Here is a 19,128-nt window from a genome sequence, read left to right as displayed (position 1 = left end):
CCTCTCTGGCACCCCTTGGGGTCCTCACATGTTTGTGGAGCAGCTTTCTCTGCACAGGCAGCAAGAGGATGGGGGAGCCATAGCTTTGGGCCGTGGGGGCAGATTTATTTGGATGATAGGACTAATATTTGTGTAACCTGCTGAGACCTGTGTGGGAGAGTTGAGGGTGGTTTTTCTTTTGGTGAGGGGGTTTGCTCCAGTTTCACATCCATTAACACAAAACATGAGCTAGTCAGGGCCCTTGTGGTCTGTGGTGAGGGGATTCCTGTGGAGAAATAGGACTGAGTGAGTCAGGCCAGGGGAATGTCTTCCTTGCAGAATGGAGTCAACTGGATAACTGATGAGCCAATGGTGGGATTAGAGAGGGGGAAGAAGGAGGGGAAAAGAAGAGTTTCTGACATCTTGAGCTGGGATTAAGAGGAAGAAAGCTTTAAGGTAGTGGAAAGGTAAGGGTCACAGACAGGCTGGACTCAAGAACAGAGCTGAATGAATTACAGAGGGATGCTATCTGGTCTGCTGGGCCACTGGGAAGAGCTCTCAGGTCCCAGTCAGCTTCAGCTCTCGTAAGAATATCCAGGTTACCATATAAATGACAGCCTAGGCCTTCCATGGGAAACTAACCTGAGCTAAATCTACCTGTGCTCTGTTATCTTATTCTCTCTTTGCTTCTTACCCTGGGAGAGGAAGTGGACCTCTTCTGGCATCTCATACTGCTATGTGCTTTTCCCTGGGCTCCAAGTTCTAGTTCATAGAGACCAAGTTTTGCAATTTCCTATAAATGGTTGAGAAGAGCAAGCTGTCCAGACAGTGAGGGGGCTGAAGAGTATGGTGGATAGGGAGGGGGAAAAGGCCCATGTAAGCCCTATTACAGAGGCTGATGTGGCTCCAGAAAGGAATGATGGCCAAGCAATTAATTTTTCCTCTTATTCCTTAGCTTGCCTCTGCATCCTGACTGGCTTTATACAACTGGCGTCCATTCTGCACTACACAAACAAATTTATTTGGAAGAAGCAGCAAAATGAGAACTTGATTTGGTGCAGTCGGAACCTCAATTAGTCCTGCTGGTACTCACTTACTGCCTTTAATCCCATCCCCCACCGACACCCGCCACCCCCTGCCCATCTCTCTTCTGTTTAATAGGGGCCTGTCCCTCAGATCAGCAGTCTCTTAGCCTGCCTCCTGTCTTTCACTCCTTCCTCTTGGTCTTCATTTCTTTTGACTTTTAATATTTAGGTATAATGCTTTGTAGAAAACACTATTTGGATACAAAGTTAACTTAAAGAACATTATCCTTTAAGGATCTTAGAATCTTTTAGAGAAGGCACATGACTTAATACCTTACGTGCACAGCCTGTAGCCAGTTTCTCTTATGTAAAAGTAAGAATGCCAGCCTTAACATAGTCCTGCAGATAAAAGCCAAGGTGTATTATTGCTGGGCTTGATTAATAGCATGAATCCATACTCTATATGAGAGTATTCATATAGAAAAATGAAATTACGGACTTCAGATTATTTCAAAGAATCAAACATATCCTGGCCCTGAGGATCTGCTTGCAAAGTCTCATGACCACTCATGGCCTCATTTCTCCTCCTCCCTGTTACAGAGAGTACTTTCTTCTCAGTTCTTTCACCTCCCCTTAGTAAGCACATCAGCCACTAAGTTCTTCGCCAAATTCTCAGACCCACTCAGGACCTTATTATAAGAAAGATAACAAGGAATTTTTTTTTCTCAGCCTTTCTGAGGTTTTATTTAAATGCCCTCAGTGGTCATAGGGCAGAAACCCAAGGGAGGAAGCCGGAGAGAGTATGTTTCTCATCCCTGGGAGGCCTAGCTCCAGCAGCCAAATTACAGCACCAGTGAACAATGTAATACATTCCTGGACAGGTCGGTGGGACCCTGGGCGCCTGGGCCTTGTGGAGAGAGGTGCCAGACACAGAGCTCTCCGTAAGCAATCCTGCAGAGCTGCTCCCTGGGTGCAGAAATGAAATACGGGAGAGCTTCACATTACACAGAGACCTGTAGCTCACACCTGGTTATTGATGGCCTTGGTGAGGCCTCTGCCTCCGCCCTCTACTTGGGAACTGCCTGCTACTATGGGGGTTGGGCGTCTTTGAAGCAGTGTTGGAAAACAAGAAAGAGATGTTTCCTTTTCTCTCTGCCCTATCAGCCTGCACACAATCATGAAGGTATATACACACAAAATGCACAAATACAGCACATACACATAGCTTTTCTTAGGCTACATTCAGGTTCTCGTCATCCTCCTTCTCCCCGACAATAAAAAAAAAAAAAAAGCAACTAGATTTCAATCAAACACTTCAAAAATTATATCAACAACAGGGTGTTCAGCTGTAACCAAGAACATTTTTAAATTATCAACATGCAAGCAGCTGTTGGTTTGGGACTGGTACCCCTCTGGGAGATGGCAGGGGAAGGATACAGAAAGGGCATGGAAAGAAGAGATCAACAGTGGGCAATTCCCACCCAGGCACTATGCCTGAGACTGTAGAACTTCCCATGGCTGTTCCACACTGCAGAGAGTGCAATTTGTATCCTCTGTGCTATGCATGAGAGGGCAGTCTTCTATGACTGCTTGAGGTATGATTACTAAGCCTGCTGCTCATGAGCTTTTGTTGTCATTGTTTTTAATTCTTCCTGGATTAGAAAACAGGATAACTTTGGGTTCCAGAGATGATTTCCACAAGAGAAAGGCACTAGAGGGGAGCAAGCCGTGGCTTTACTAGGGTAAATATGTCACAGTTGCTGTACTAGACTGAGCTTTCCCAGAAGCTAGTGATTGGCTGGTTTCAGGCAGAGGCCAGTGAAGTGTCAGTAATATTCCTGTCCCTGCCCCCAAGGTCAAAGGTATAGAAGAGAGGAAGTCTATAGGTGTGTTTTCCCACTTTTCATTTATGGCTTAGGGCTTCCCAGATGGCACAGTGGTAAAGAATCCGCCTGCTAATGCAGGAGACGCGAGTTCAATCCCTGGGTCAGGAAGATCCCCTGGAAAAGGGAACAGCAACCCACTCCAGTATTCTTGCCTGGGAAATCCCATGGACAGGAGCCCGTCGGTCTACAGTCCATGAAGTCACAAACAGTCAGACATGGTTGAGCACATATTTATGGCTTAAATGATCTCTGAACATCACTGTGGTTATTCCTCAGTTACTTGAGATGTTTTAGTCATCCTGGATTTGAGGAAGCAAGGTAAGCACTCTCCCTTTTGTCCTCTAACTCTGAACTGTTCTGTCTTAAAATTTGCCTTTGCTCACTTTTATTCTGCCTACGAGTCTACAGATGGATCATCTAGGCATTGGAGTTCTCTTTCTTTGGCCAGACCAAGCAGAAATAGGATGACTTTACATCAACCCCAGTAAGCAGACTTGACCAAACAGAAAAGCTCAACTGAGTGAATAAAAAGAAACAGTTTAATCCACAGCTGTTCTTTTTTGACAACTTTCAAGATGAGGCTTCCCCAAGAATAACTGTGATGTTTATAAAAAGGTTTCTTATGTATAAACGCTTTTGCTTATATGTAATTGTCTCACCAACCCTGTGATAGGAGTTATGCTCATTGTGCAGGTGCTGTTCAGAGAGGCTCTGTGATTTGTCCAAAGTCCTGTGGATATTGAGTAGCTCAGCCAGAACTCAGACCAAGGGCTTCTGACTTCAAATCTTGTGTGTTCTGCTCAGAAACTGAGGGTGCCTATGCTGGAGGCAGGAGAATCCTAGCACCTTTAGGATAGAAATTGACACAAAATATCCTGGGAGAGTATACATGAGCAGAATTTACAAAAGCAACAGCTTAGGCCTTCCTTAATCTCATCAATGAATCCCTTTTTTGCCATTTCTGTCACTAACACAACCACCACCAAATGATCACTATACTACCTTTAGGCGGCCCATGTATAATCAGCTCTGGTTTCTAATTCTTTCTGTTCTCCTTTTTCCTTTTACAGATTAATAGTTCATCTTTTGTTTTAGTTTTATCTAGTCCTTTTAAAGATGCTAAATGTGTAGACGGAGCAGTAGTCACGAGAAGCCATGAGAGGAAGTTATTAAGGCTTTAGGCTTTTAAAGTATGTATTAGAATTTCCTTTAAGACTTCAATCTTTTTTAAACTACTGTCAACTCCTGGGCTAGGTAAGTAAGAACAGGGAATGAGAGTGCTAAACAAACAAAAAAACAAACAAAAAAACCACACACACACACACACAAATGGTCTTATCCCAGATCAGATGCCTACTCATAGCCTAGTAAAAATCCTGAGACCTCAAACCAAGACAAGCTATTTATCTATACCAAGGCAAGGAGTATCTACCCTGCAGAGAAACCCTTAAAAGACGAGGCAGAAAAAAGATTTCCACTTGATCAAAAACTTTTGCTGCTGCCCTCAATCCCTCCTCCCACACTTATTCAAAATCAGACTTCTGTTTAGGTCCGAGACTGTGAGACAAAGCAGCTCTGAGAGAGAACGTGTGCAAGAGGAACCCTTCCCTGTTCAACCCTGGAGTGCATTCCATTAGAGACAGCATAAGCCCTTACATACCCTACCTATCCTACTCCTGTGCCCCAACTGTGAAGGCAGAAGGGAAAACTGCAGGAATACAACATTCATCATTCATAGATCTGGGATGCTGCAGCTCCCTGGCCCGGGCCCCAACTTGAGCTAGGGGAAGAACACCTCATGAAAACAATCTACCTATAGTTAAGATTCCTTCCAGGGCAAATCTTACTTTTTGGTCCATCGATCTTGGCGCTCACTGTTCTCTCTGCTTCCCACCCCCACTGCCTCTGCATGTGGGCTCAGAAGTCATCATCTAAAGAATTCCACTGCTCACCTCCTGCATAGCAGCACAGCCCCATGAGGCCACACACCAGATGGAGGGGATAAAAGTACGAGGTCATGGCTTCTAGCAAGAGGCTTTTTCTTAAACTAACCCCGACTCCTGGAAAAGAGGCAGAGCAGGAGAGTGTCGAGTGAGCTGCTGACGACAGCAGCTTCAGAAGTCTTGTATAAAGAGCTAACTTAGCTTTCAGTGGAAATTTCTCTACTCCTGGTCTCACATCTACTTTTTGAATGTGTTTGAATAGAATGCGGGGACTGTCAAACCAAAGGGTTAAATCTTGCCCAAGTGTAGGAACCTATTCAACAGGTTGCCACACACATGGTAAGGTGAAGGCCAAACCCTGAACGTTTCTCGTGCCCCGTTTCTCCAGGACTAACTATGAAGAGAGGGAAAGGGTATGGAAAGTGGACTAGAACTCAGGAGAAATTGAAAGATTGTCAGTAGGCCTTCAGAGTCTCTATGTATTAATATAATGTACACAAGGATGGGGATGCAGGAGGCGCATCATTCCTAGAACCGTTAGGCTTACTGAGTGACAATGTACGGAATCAATAACTACAAAGAAACAAAACAGTTTAAGCAACAGACTGAGAAACAGAATTCTCAGAATAAAGGAATCAAGTGAATGAGATTAATCAGTCTTTCTATAGGAGGTGGCTTTTGAGCAGGATTTTTAAAAGATACAGTATGTTTTGGTTGAGAACAGACAGAGGAAAGCTTTCTAAGTAGAAGGAACTGGTTTATGCTGAAACTTAGAAGCAAGAATGTGAAAGCAATATATAAGGAATTTCAAGCAAGTACATAGTATATACACTGGGGAATACAGAGAAATTAGCATGCTGAGATCAGGGCTTAAATAATGTGAGGTGACTACATGTGCCCAGACTGTCAAATGGCTCAGAGTTCCCTACAGAGCCACACAGCATTTTGGTCTATGTTAGCAAACACCAGGGCAGCTATGGGAAAACACAAGGATGAGTCCATTTGTTACAGACAGAGGGACTAGAAAAGAGCTACACTGTGAAGCCCAGCAAAATGCTAAATATTGTTCACTCTAGCTCCCTATCATTTGAGATTCTCGGCTAAATAAGAGCTATCAAATATCCTATCCAGAACTGTGATGCATTAATGTAGGCTTACAGGCCTAGAACTTGGTGTAAATCAAGCCAAACACTTATGAAATTAGAATGTAAAAAAGAAATTCTTTAAAAGTAGAAAATACATGCTTCTCTCCCTGACTCTCAAACTTGACTGGTCTCCTATACCACATTTGGCATATTGGACTTTTGAGGCTAGCACATTCATCAGAGCTGAGAGAGCTGAGGCCATAGTGGAAAGAAGGAGAGCTACGAAAGAGTTTTAGGGACTACAAAATCAGTTCACTGAGTGACAGGATGGTTCTGGTGAGAGTTGGACCATAAAGAATGTTGAGTGCTGAAGAACTGAGGCTTTCATATTGTGGTGCTAGAGAAGACTCTTGAGAGTCCCTTGGACTGAAAGGTATCAAACCAGTCAATCCTAAGGAGATCAACCCTGAATATTCATTGGAAGGACTGATGCTGAAGATCCAATACTTTGGCCACCTGATAAGAAGAGCTGACTCACTGGAAAAGACCTTGTTGCTGGGAAAGACTGAGGACAGGAGGAGAAGGGGGTGAGAGAGGATGAGATGGTTGTATGGCATCACTGATTCAATGGACGTGAATTTGAGCCAACTCCAGAAAACAGTGGAGGACAGAGGAGCCTGGCATGCTGTACTCCATGGGGTCACAAAGAGTCGTATACAACTTAGCAACTGAACAACAGCAACAGGCTGCTAGAGCAACAACCAAAGATAAGATACAGATTCTCATTTCATAATCTTCAAATTAGGTCTCTGGCTTCTTGCACTTGTTGAAGGTAAAAACAGAGCTATTTATTGGGCTTCTGCCATTTTTAAACTGAACTTTGCTAAACTCTGAGGATAAAAACCATAAGGGCAACCCTGTTCTTCTACAGCACTTTTCTGGTGCCACTTTCAAAAACAGAATATTGAAATGTGTGTGTGTATACATATATACATTTCTGTGTGTGTGTGTGTGTGTGTGTGTATTTATGAACACTGAATAAGCCAAAAGGTGAGTAATGTATTAACTTTCTGCTTTACTTAACTGGCACAATTTAGTGCTGGAAGGGAAGCAACCACTTAACAGTGATAGCATTTGTTGGTATCATCTTAGTTTTTTCCTCCTCCCCTAAACAGTTTATAAAAGGTGATTTGTGAAATTCTTCACAATAGAAAACCTCAAGGGTTTACATTCAACTGTGACACCACTATGAATTCATTAAGAAGTGTGTTTCAGGTTGCACTATAATTTCCCTATGTAACATAAACCCATGGAATCTGACATAAGCTGATTGCTCATGCTGGTTATTTTATTTACATTTCTGAATGGAAGGGATTTCAATACCCATAAAATATCTAACTTATTATTTTTCATCTGTTCTCCCAGAGCAGCTATTATAAAACAGGCATAGAAACAGAAGTCTCAACTTGTATGACTGGCTAAGCAACCAGGGAAAAGTTACTGCTCAAAAGCAATGTTTAAAAAAAATAATTCAATATGGAACTTGTGACCACATGTGATATTATTACTCTAAATACTATGAAAAAGATAAAAGTTTTTTTTTGTTGTAAGTGTTCATTATGTTTGTTGAAGTCCTATAGGAGTAGGAGGTAGTCCATAGGAATTCAGGGGGCCTTAAGTCTACTTAAGTCTTTCTCTAGAGACCTAATGTTAGCAGACACAGCCTAATATAAATGGGAACACAGATGAATGGATAAGAGTGGGCTCCTTACAACCCAGACACATGAATACACCTCCTTACCAGCAGGTTACAAACTAGACTTCTGAACTGGAAAATGCCATGAGGCATTTAACTCATTATTTGGAGATGTATGTTTTGTTCACCTACCCAAAGAATAATAATTTCCTCTTATTCCAGCAGATATAGCAAACTTAGATAAATTACTAGAGAAGTAACAATTACAAGTAAACCCCAAAGCTGGATCTTCAGTCTTCTGCCTTTAAGTCTGTTCAAATCATTCCACTTTCTCCTGTTGCCTCACTGAGTTAAGTCAGTCAACCTTAGGCCTCCTCTTCTCCTCAAAAGACTGTCATCATTTTATCACATCTAATGATTACATGCCTAACAGTATAAATTCCCCAAGGACAGGTTCTGTGCCTGTTTTTAAAAATATTTTAATATGTATTCCAGGGTTATATCTCCAATTATCCAGTTAGCACATATACTGACTGAACCCAGTAAATACAGGAAATCTTTTTCAGTTGCTTAGAAAATCTTGACAGTTCCCCTTATTAAAAGGTAGAATTGTCCAGGATTCAGAATTGATCAGCAAAATTTAGCTTGGAAGAGAGGGAAAAGGCAGCTTTATCTTAGTAACTTAACCCAATATCCTTTTATTTTTCTTAATTAACCTGATATATTTTGAGAATCAGTCACTGCAGGGTACAGCTTTGACATGAACAGTGGGCTCTGGGAAATTCTGAGTGGTTCTTTTCCCTTCTTTCTCACATGTCCACAGAGGCACATAATTTTAGTACTGACTCTTCGCTGTCCCATTCTGTTTCACAATGGCATCATACTGTTTCATTTTCTAAACCAGGATGGTCCTTAGCTCTTATTAATCTGTCATTATTAGGAATGAGAGGATATAGAAAACAAAGATAAAAATTAATGCGTATGGTAGGCTTTCAACAGTATGTGAACCGTGAACTTCCAGATGTTCAAGCTGGTTTTAGAAAAGGCAGAGGAACCAGAGATCAAATTGCCAATATCCGCTGGATCATCAAAAAACAAGAAAGTTCCAGAAAAACATCTATTTCTGTTTTATTGACTATGCCAAAGTCTCTGAATGTGTGAATCACCACAAACTGTGGAAAATTCTAAAAGAAATAGGAATACCAGACCACCTGACCTACCTCTTCAGAAATCTGTATGCAGATCAGGAAGCAACAGTTAGAACTGGACATGGAACAACAGACTGGTTCCAAACTGGGAAAGGAGTACGTCAGCTGTATATTGTCACCCTACTTATTTAACTTATATGCAGAGTATATCATGAGAAATGCTGGGCTGGATGAAGCACAAGCTGGAATCAAGACTGCCAGGAGAAATATCAATAACCTCAGATATGCAGATGACACTACCCTTATGGCAGAAAGCAAAGAAGAACTAAAGAGCCTCTTGATGAAAGTTAAAGAAGAGAGTGAAAAACTTGGCTTAAAGCTCAACATTCAGAAAAGTAAGATCATGGCATCTGGTCCCATCACTTCATGGCAAATAGATGAGGAAACAGTGTCAGACTTTATTTTGGAGGGCTCCAAAATCACTGCAGATGGTGACTGCAGCCATGAAATTAAAAGACGCTCACTCCTTGGAAGAAAAGTTATGACCAACCTGGACAGCATATTAAAAAGCAAGAGACATTACTTTGCAAACAAAAGTCCATCAAACTAGACAAAGGTCTAGTCAAAGCTATAGTTTTTCCAGTAATCATGTATGGATGTGAGAGTTGGACTATAAAGAAAACTGAGTGCCAAAGAATTGATGCTTTTGAACTGGGGTGTTGGAGAAGACTCTTGAGAGTCCCTTGGACTGCAAGGAGATCCAACCAGTCCATCCTAAAGCAAATCAGTCCTGAATATTCATTGGAAAGGCTGATGTTGAAGCTGAAACTCCAATACTCTGGCCACCTGATGCGAAGAACTGACTCATTTGAAAAGACCCTGATGCTGGGAAAGATTGAAGGCGGGAGGAGAAGGGAACAACAGAGGTTTAGATGGCTGGATGACATTGCTGACTCAATGGACATGAGTTTGAGTAAACACTGGGAGCTGGTGATGGACAGGGAGGCCTATTGTGCTGCAGTCCATGGGGTCGCAGAGTCGGACACAACTGAATAACTGAACTGAACTGATAATAGGCTTTAATCTTACTGCAGCCACTATATATGAATCTGAGGGGTGACATTTCTTATTTCAATCTTGAGTTGTGGAGCACTTCATTTTTTAATAAATTCCAAACCTGGCGTGCTGCGATTCATGGGGTTGCAAAGAGTCGGACACGACTGAGCGAATGAACTGAACTGAAACTGTTTAAATGAACATAATGAATACCACAGTTTACAAAAACATGAACTTCATCAGTTGGGTGTAATGACGAAAGTCTTTCATGTCTGATATTTGAAAAATAATAAAATAGACCTCTTTCTATTTACTCTTGTTTGACTGAAAGGAATCCTAACCAAATAAATTCTTCTAAAAGGAAAAAGCCTCTATCAGTCTAGATTGACTTTTTGGATCACTAAACCTTATGTGAGGCATGTGAAAATATTAATAACTCATCAGTCACTTCCAGCCAAATGAATGAACCTGCAAGGATAAACTAATTTACTTGTGCAGCAGAAGCCTCTGTCTTATACATCTCTTGCCTACCTCAAACCCCTACCACTAGACTATGAGTTACTTGTGAACATGGGTTGCATTTTATATTTCAAAAAGGTATCCAATAAATATCTGCTCATTGAATGAATGAACAAATTTATTATTAGTAACATCTTAGTACAATGAATTCAACATTAAAAACTTATGTTACAGGATAATCATTACCATATTATAGTATGTTAAAGAGCAATAGTTAACATTTTTAAATGCTGAGACTCTTTAAAAACTAAACTTTGAAAACTAATTGGAATCTTTTCATCCAATAAGCCAATACTGAAAGAAGAATCTTTTCAAGGTATCCAGGACACTGAACTGCATGTTCTAGTGCCACTTTTTGTTTTCTGTGAGTCAGTACTACAAAGATAAAATACACCAAGAGTAAATTAATAAGAAAAATCTACACAGCTAGAGCTTTGCTGAATTAGAATTCCTGGGCTCCCAATAAGGGCTAAATCCCAAAGGGATCAGAGTCAAGTAAATAAAAAATCCATCTGAATTTTATCAGAGGGCAAAGTTTCAACTCTGAATACCCCAGCAACCAAGGATGAATTATGTATAAGATTAGTAAAGTGCCTTCATCCACACCCCAGCCAGAGAACATTCTTCTATCTCACTGTGACTGAAGGAAAAGCAGCAGTGTATTTGCCTGCCAAAAACAGTTGTGGCTATACTCTAGATAGAAGTTTAACAACACTGAGGGATTAAAATTTAATAGTAGAGCTGCTGCTACCTGGGAGTAAAAGCTTGAACTCTGGCATCAGAAAGAAACAGGGACTTCAGCATGCTGAACAGATGAAAGCAAGAGCTGGCAAGTGCCTGACAAAGACTATAAGAGTATGTTATAGGAACTTCTTAAGTTCCTCCCCAAACTGCTTCTTTCTCTGCATATCCTATTTATAATATGCAAGAGTGCTCAATGGGAATATAGCACTTTTCTACACTTTGAATAGTACATATACATTTCCTTTCCAGAATGCTTGAAATTACAGGATGAGGTTAAAGGGTGATTATGTGGTCTGAATTCTCTGAATATCAGTTCTCTTAGTTTTGTTGCACATCACCTGAAGCCCAAATAATTTCTTTTCTTGAAGCTGGCAGTCGAGACAGACATAAGGCAATCTTAATATTAATTAGAGAACTAACAGAGATTATTTTTTCCTCAAATTCAGATAGAATACCATTAATAGCTAATCTTTCACTGAGGCCTTATCAGCATTAAGGAATACACTGAAGTTTCCAATGTATTGTTACAACTGCTAGAAGTACATCTATTACCTAAAAATCTCACTTTAGAAAAACAAAACAAAAAAGCCCCATGCGTTATGTTATTTTAGACCAAAAGTTTATTCTGTTCAATTAAACTTCCCCTCATAATCCTTGACAATCTTCACCTTTGATTTTGAAAACAGATTGATGCTGGAACATAAGATACAGCTTTTAGTTTATATTAAGCAATGAAATTAAAAGATGCTTACTCCTTGGAAGGAAAGTTATGGCCAACCTAGACAGCATATTAAAAAGCAGAGACATTACTTTGCAAACAAAGGTCTGTCTAGTCAAGGCTATGGTTTTTCCAGTGGTCATGTATGGATGTGAGAGTTGGGCTATAAAGAAAGCTGAGTGCCAAAGAACTGATGCTTTTGAACTGTGGTGTTGGAGAAGACCCTTGGACTGCAAGGAGATCCAACCAGTCCATCCTAAAGCAAATCAGTCCTGAATATTCATTGGAAGGACTGATGTTGAGGCTGAAACTCCAATACTTTGGCCACCTGATGCGAAGAGCTGACTCATTGGAAAAGACTCTGATGCTGGGAAAGATTGAGGGCAGGAGGAGAGGGGGACCGACAGAGGATGAGATGGTTGGATAGCATCATGGTTGACTTGATGGACACGGGTTTGAGTGGACAGGGAGGCCTGGTGTCCTGCGGTTCATGGGGTTGCAAAGAGTTGGACATGATTGAGCAACTGAACTGAACTGAACTGAAGCTTTTCTTTTTCTTTCATTTACTGTTTCAAAGAGTTAATTAAATTCCCTCTGAATCACTACAAATGAGTGCCTACTGTTTATTCAGTATTACTGCACATTTTAGACAATTAGAAAGGATGAAGTTCTTTTTACAGTTGTATGAGTATGTGATATAAATGATCAGTGTACTTTAAGTGATTTACTAACCAGAATAGGAATGAAATTAAAGTGAACCAGTTTAAAGACAAAAAAGCAAATGGGCATTCTTTATTTTAAAACAGCAGACTTCATTAAATAGGCTTAGACAATGAAGAACATTTCCAGGTAGTTTATTTGTCTACTTAGATCTTTTCAGTAAGCACTTCTGCAATCTAAGGGCCCTTTCTACTTTCTGACAATCCATACTGGCCTCTTTATTTAAAACTCTTCTCCAAATTCATCTCCTATAGGAAGACATTAGAAAGACCACTTTACTGTCATCACTCTATCAGTCTATAATTCCTTCAGGATTACTATATTTGGTTTGAAATTTATTCTTCTGTACTTGTTTTGGTATAAGTTGAGAGGTAACATATTTTTGAAACCAAATATATATGTGACTAAAGGACTATCTGTTGTGTGATTTCAAGGAACTCTTAACTTGATTGGCTCAAACTTCCTCATCTATTACATTGGAAGATCACAATCTGTCCTCCAATGTCTCTGGTAAGAACTAATGAGTCTAAGTATAAACTTTTAAAAAAGAAAACTAATGAAGTCCACATTACTCCTTGTTTAGAATTATAATAAATTAATTAGTTGTACTAATTTAGTTCTTTTGAGCATTAAAAATTTGATTGGTGGGGGAAGGACCAAAATTCCACTCAAGAAAAAAGCTAAAATAACTATTCCTCAAGATTTTAATTTTCCTCTGTACCCCATTATTCTTTCCATTTAGAGGACTATGCTGGGTCTGCAAAAACGTTTTCTAAAACAAAAATCAGCAGGTTTCCTAATATGAATTCTAATACCACTAGTGTTACAAATTTGGAAGGAGTGATTTACATCAATATCCGGGCACAACTCTTCTACCTGCTATGCAGTCCATTTGCCTCAAGTGCTAATGAATAACAATAAATATACTCACAGCAGTTAGTGATAGAGTAACTTAGACTTTGGCACGGAGGCTTTCACTTTGAGGGGGCGAAGATGATTAAATATTCTGCCGAATGAATTCAGGGAGAGCTTTTATGAATTTCATATTTGTAAGCACGTGTTATTAGGGAAAGAGGGTGCTTTCCACAAACTTCAAAACTGAATTAAATCCTGGGGAAAGGATATAGACATGCGTTAAAAAGTACATTGCCCTAGTTTTTATTCTTTCTCTTTCATCTTTGAAGAGTTCAGTACTTAGAACATTTGGATGAAGAAGAACATTAGCAATTCCATAAATTTCTCATTCTGGTTCTTTTTGAAGGAGAACAATGAAGATGAAGTATGAGAAATTACCCTTATAAAAAGCAGAGAACAACTTTTCTCTTGCTACAAATATCCCAGTTAATTAAGAGAAAATCAAAATTGGAATATGCCAGACTGCCCAAATAAAGACTTTAGCGGCACTAACAATGGAACAAAAGTGTAAACATTTAAAATTTCTGACCTATTACAATAGATTCATTTTATTATCAGGATATTCTCTGGGAAATACCTCAGATATATCACTGTGGAAACAGCATGTTATAGAAGAGTATTTTCCCAGAATTTATGCTTAGTTACAATTCAAGATGTTTTTTAAAACTGTATTAGTTCTTGAAAATAATTCATTTTCAAAGTGAAGAAACATTTTAATTTCAGTTTAATTTCTGGATGGGGTCCTAGGTATTTAGAATGCAACTCTCTTAGGGTTTTAGTAAAGTCAGATGAAGAATACAAAAAGCCTTTCACCTGTAGACAGATTTCGTGTCACTGGTTGTGACAACAGTAAATTAGGAACCTTTAAACTGATGTATATCAATACATGGTTATAACTGTCTATCAACTCTCCTAGTTATGAAGACAATCTTTGTCCTGGAAAAAATTATAATAATGGACAAACCTTCTCAAAAGTTCTCGTTACTATTCAGTAAAAGACACTTGGCATTTATATCTGCTTATTACTTTTTAAAATGTAATTTAGGGACAGAAATGTTAATTATTTGGGGGAAGGGACTGAAGAAATCCCAGTGAGACATTCTGTAGAGAGGTCTTTTGTTAGTGTAACATCTGACCTTCTATATCTTTGGAAATCATGCAACTTGGCTAATGTAGTCCTTAAAGAATTAATCAAGCAGATTGTTAGGCCCTAGTTACAGTGAAGCCAGCCAATTATGAGTTGCTCAGAAATTCATCACTGGCATGTCCAACCACATTTTCCCACATAAAGATTAGTAGAAATATGTGGAAACGGGGCCCATTCCCACCCTAGCACAGCTATAATATGTGTTCAGTGAAACAAATTTTAACCAAGTTTTGCCTTAGTGAAACAAATAATTTATCTGGAAATCTTTTTAATTTCTGTCTTTACTCATAACATCTTATCTGCCAACATTGCAAATGCTGCCCCATTTAGTTAAAACCCAACTAGGGATTTTTATATTCAAACACAAAAGCACTAAAGTCACATGCCATAAGCCTGAATTTATCTGTAGGTTAATGAAATTTCCAAACACCATCTTCAGTCTTTTCACTGTTGTAATAACGCCTTCCCAAGGCTTACTAAGAAGAAAGCTTTTCTTGCAAGAGAGGAATGAAAGGAGTCAGAGTAGATGAAGATTGGTTCTCTAAGGAGAGGGCAGTGCTGCTCTTAAATAAAGAAGCGCCTTTCAGATAAGCAGAATCAGATTCCAGTTCATTGGTTTGCTGGCTACCCTTACTTTGAACTCTCATATTTAACCCAGCAGGCTTCAAAGCAGGTGAGAAAATGACCTACCACTTAAAAGCAATTTTTCCTTTTTCAGGAATTTTGGCCTTAAGAGACTATCAGCTCTGATATCAGCACATTCCACATCTCCAGGGATTTATGCAATTTTTTTTCCATTGCTCCATGTCTACTGTCAGGCTGTTTTCATCTCAGCCAGGAGAAAAATCAGGAGAAAGAGTCCTAATGTGCTGAAGATGAAATCTTTTTCCATATCTTTATATCATGCAAAAGAAAGGGCACTAAAATACTAACCATTCTAGTTCATTCTCTTCCATTTATCTAAATCTGATGTTCAGTGAGGATCACTACAAATTACTAATCCCTAGAGCCTTGCTTTACGAAAAAGCAATTTTTGTAACAAATGCATTTTAACAAATTCAGACTGAATTTACTCTAGCATGAGAAATAATACAAGAGGTTATTAGATGAAGAAGAGACAATGGCAACAATGGAAGGAACTAGGAAATTTTCTTAAACCGCTTTGCCTTAGAAGAATAAATATGTTTCAAAGATTCTTCATTGATTTCTGTATTTCATTGATACTGTACTTGGCTATCAAATATCTGACTTAACTAAAAATTTTTAACACATGCAGTTTGCAACTTAGCAATGGGTTCTGCTCCATGAGGCAGTTTGCTAGTGCCTAGAATTTGAAACATTTCTTCACTTTGTGGTGCACATAATGTACCAGAAGTATAGTACTAAAAGTATTGTTTAAATGATACCTAACAGCCATTTCTACTACTATTTCTATGGAAAAATGCATTTTTGGTTTATTAGTAGGACATAGCTCTTCCAAACATGAAGGGCGTAGGGTTTCTCACTACAGCTGCACTTCCGTGATGATGATGACAATGATGACAACAGCTAACACCTACATTTTACTGTGGGCAGACACAGTTCTAAATTCTTGATAAATTTTAAACTCATTTAGCCCTCACAAAAATCCAAGAGGTAGTACTATTCTCATTTTACAACTGGGGTGTGGGGAAGGTTAAGCAACTTACCCAAGGTTGCACACCCAGTAAGTATCACAGCTGAAATCCAAAGCAAAACAGTCTGGCTCCAGAGCCTCTGCTCATAACGACTCTACAATCTTGTCCCTTCTCCACTTTGATAAGGTGGCACCATCCAGGAATTCTAAATTCCTCTATTGGGGGTAGAGTAGAGCAAGGGCTTCTTAAGCTTTAAATGTATATAGAATCCTCTGAGGATCTTGCTTCTAACAAGGTCCTGGGTGATGGTAATGCTCCTGAGGCAGAGACCACACAATATTAAGTGGTAAGAAGAATGTGAACCTCTAGTTCTCTTGCTGTCTGTCTACTAGGGTAATTGTTTATTTATTGAGTTTATAAACTGGAATCTGCCTATATTTTCATTTCCCATTAATTCTTAAATGGAAACAGCCCTTGGAACTGCTACATACTGAATATTGATCTGCAGGTACTTTCGGTAAATACTTAACTTTTAGGAATTTAAACTGTACATGTAAAGGCCATGGGGATAAAATCTAGCTGTAGTTGCTGTCAGGCACATTTTAAACACTACATACCAGCAACACATACCAAAAGATAGTAAACAAATGTCTGTTTATTGTTTATTGTTCATCAACTAGAATCACAGTAAATTAATAACTTTTGATCTAAAAAAGAAGATTCAACTTTCAAATGGATAATTATTTATTCTCAGACACCGCTAGGAGCCTGTGTTATGTAATCCTAAAGGCTCTTTTGGTGCATCAGAGATCTCTTAGGTAAAGGCAGACACTATATACTAACACTGATGGGTACAGCAGGCAAGTGAGTACACTCCACATTAATTTTAGCCAGTACTTCATGGAAGGACACTGCTAACAATTACTATATCTCTACTCCAGATTCTAGATCTCCCTCCTTTATTTTACCTCTTTCCCAATGCCCTGAGAGACAATCTCTCCCACTGCTTTTCTATGATCTCAAATACACAGCTGCATATTTTTTTCTGCTTGTTAAATGGACGGGATTCTCTGTTTAGTCCATTTTTTCCCATGCCAGATTACACAGTGAGGTCATTTCAGTTTGAGACACACACACTCGCCAATCAGCACCACTGCAAGCAACAGAGTATGGTGTGATCAGTAAGCTTTCTTTTTATACTAAAAGGAAGAAGAGTCAGTTTCCAACCCAAATATCTATACTCCCTGAACAACAGTAAAAAGTCATCCTTCTTGAAGCCTGACCCAGAATCAACTATAGTCTCAAACTCTTAGGCCTACAGCCAGTGGCAACTTAACACATTATAATAGTTGACCTTAAGGGAAAAAGAGAAACCAGTGCTCTCACTACTGGTGCCAGAAGAAAACCAGCTAATCTTTAAGGCACAAAATAAACTATTCTTAAGGCAGGAAAAGAAACTGTGAGGACACAGGGAGTTATAATGGAGGCACATAGAGAAAAACATAGAAACTGCATTACTATAAAGGCTAATATTTCTATGGTTCTCAGTGCTTTTCTATTTGGGAGTATAATGAATTAACATTTTCTTTTTGGGTTTGAACTCATTACTTGGTAAAAATGCAAAGATGTACAAGACATGTCTTTTTTATTTGGCTTAGAGACTTAAAGGGACTTCTCTTTGGTAATTTTGCTTTCAGTCAGTGACATTAATTAATAAGTTTATGTAGAAAAGTTAATAATCACAGGATATACTCTCTTTAAAATCAGTTCTCAAGTACTTTCTGGGCCTGGGTCTGAAAATAGGGAAGCAGTTCAAAACTAAAGGGTAAAAATGAAAATAAAGGTCTGTAGATGGTTTTACATCCAAGGTTGGGAAGATCAGTAAGAATACGCACATATAATAACAAGGAGGACTTCTGAGTGAAGGGGTACATTCTGAACCCAGGACAAATGTCTCAACTGTCCTATCTTACCTACCTATTCCCTAGCCTAGCTGCACTCTTGAATATAACATTCAGCAAATCCTTAGAACTAATGATTTCATTTAAATGGAAAAACCAAAAGGCTTTTGTACAAAACAAGGAATTTTTTTTAAAATGCCAAAGAAAATGCATTTAAAAGGGCTGGATTATTCTTTAACTAGTAACAAGGGTTAAGTTTACCACCAAAAGTGATCTACAAAGACCAGCTTTATAATTTATGACATTGTATTTTCAAAACTTCTAAGCAACAAAAATATAGCTCAAATCACCAAAAACTTATGTTTGACATATTTATGGCAGCAACTTTACAAATCAATTCCTGTAATTTACTTTATAACAAATATCTTCCACTGCTCAACTGGTTTAGCACAAACAGATCAGAGATGGTTTCTTGTGTATTTTACAAATATTCTACACAAGTCCTTGAGATCATACTTACAGCTTTAGCAAAAACACCCATGATTTCAGGAAACTGGTGTGTAAGAAAAGCTATCATTGCTGTAGAAGAACATAGTCCTGCTGTGAAATGGATGAAAAAAGGAATCTCCTTCTTTGGGTAAACAGAAACAGGATGAAACGCTGAAAGATAGAAAAGATGGAAATGGATTTTATTTTAGAATATAGTGTAAGCCAGTTTTTATATTTTCAAGTGAAATCCATTTCTAAAAACTAAAAAGGAAAAATTAAAAAAAAAAACAAACACAAGAAGTCTCTGGTCAAGCAAGGTAAAAAGAAGTTATCCATTATTTATAGCATTAACAGCACATAGATGACTATTGGGAACTGGGAAAAGGATGGCACTGTGGGAAAGAGCAGTAATTGTAGTCATGCTGAGGTGGTTTTGAAAAAGAGCTTTGTCACTTACAGGCTGTGTGATCTTGAATAAGTTGCTAAACCCTCTAGCAGTTGCCATGGAGTTGTTATGATGAACACTGTAAGCACTTTATTA

General features: G+C 38.9%; 1 protein-coding gene across 8 annotated transcripts in view; it reads right to left on the bottom strand.

Annotated features, from left to right (window-relative positions):
- Positions 1-1,213: 1,213 nt before the first annotated feature.
- The window catches only part of ST7L (suppression of tumorigenicity 7 like), an 81,783-nt gene continuing 63,868 nt past the window's right edge, over positions 1,214-19,128 (bottom strand). For 7 of the 8 annotated variants that reach the window (XM_040231040.1, XM_040231037.1, XM_040231034.1 and 4 more), the window contains one exon: positions 10,701-18,758. In XM_040231040.1, the coding sequence (XP_040086974.1) occupies positions 18,580-18,758 (179 nt within the window). In that variant the 3' untranslated portion in view covers positions 10,701-18,579. Of the gene's footprint in view, positions 1,404-10,700; positions 18,759-19,128 lie in introns of those variants that run through there. The other variant, XM_040231035.1, reaches the window with a different exon arrangement.

Source organism: Oryx dammah, unplaced genomic scaffold (assembly GCF_014754425.2).
Source record: "Oryx dammah isolate SB20612 unplaced genomic scaffold, SCBI_Odam_1.1 HiC_scaffold_28, whole genome shotgun sequence".
In the NCBI taxonomy this organism is placed as follows: Eukaryota; Metazoa; Chordata; class Mammalia; order Artiodactyla; family Bovidae; genus Oryx; species Oryx dammah.
The sequence above is the reverse complement of the archived record's forward strand: the minus strand, read 5'-3'. Positions and strand labels throughout refer to the sequence as shown.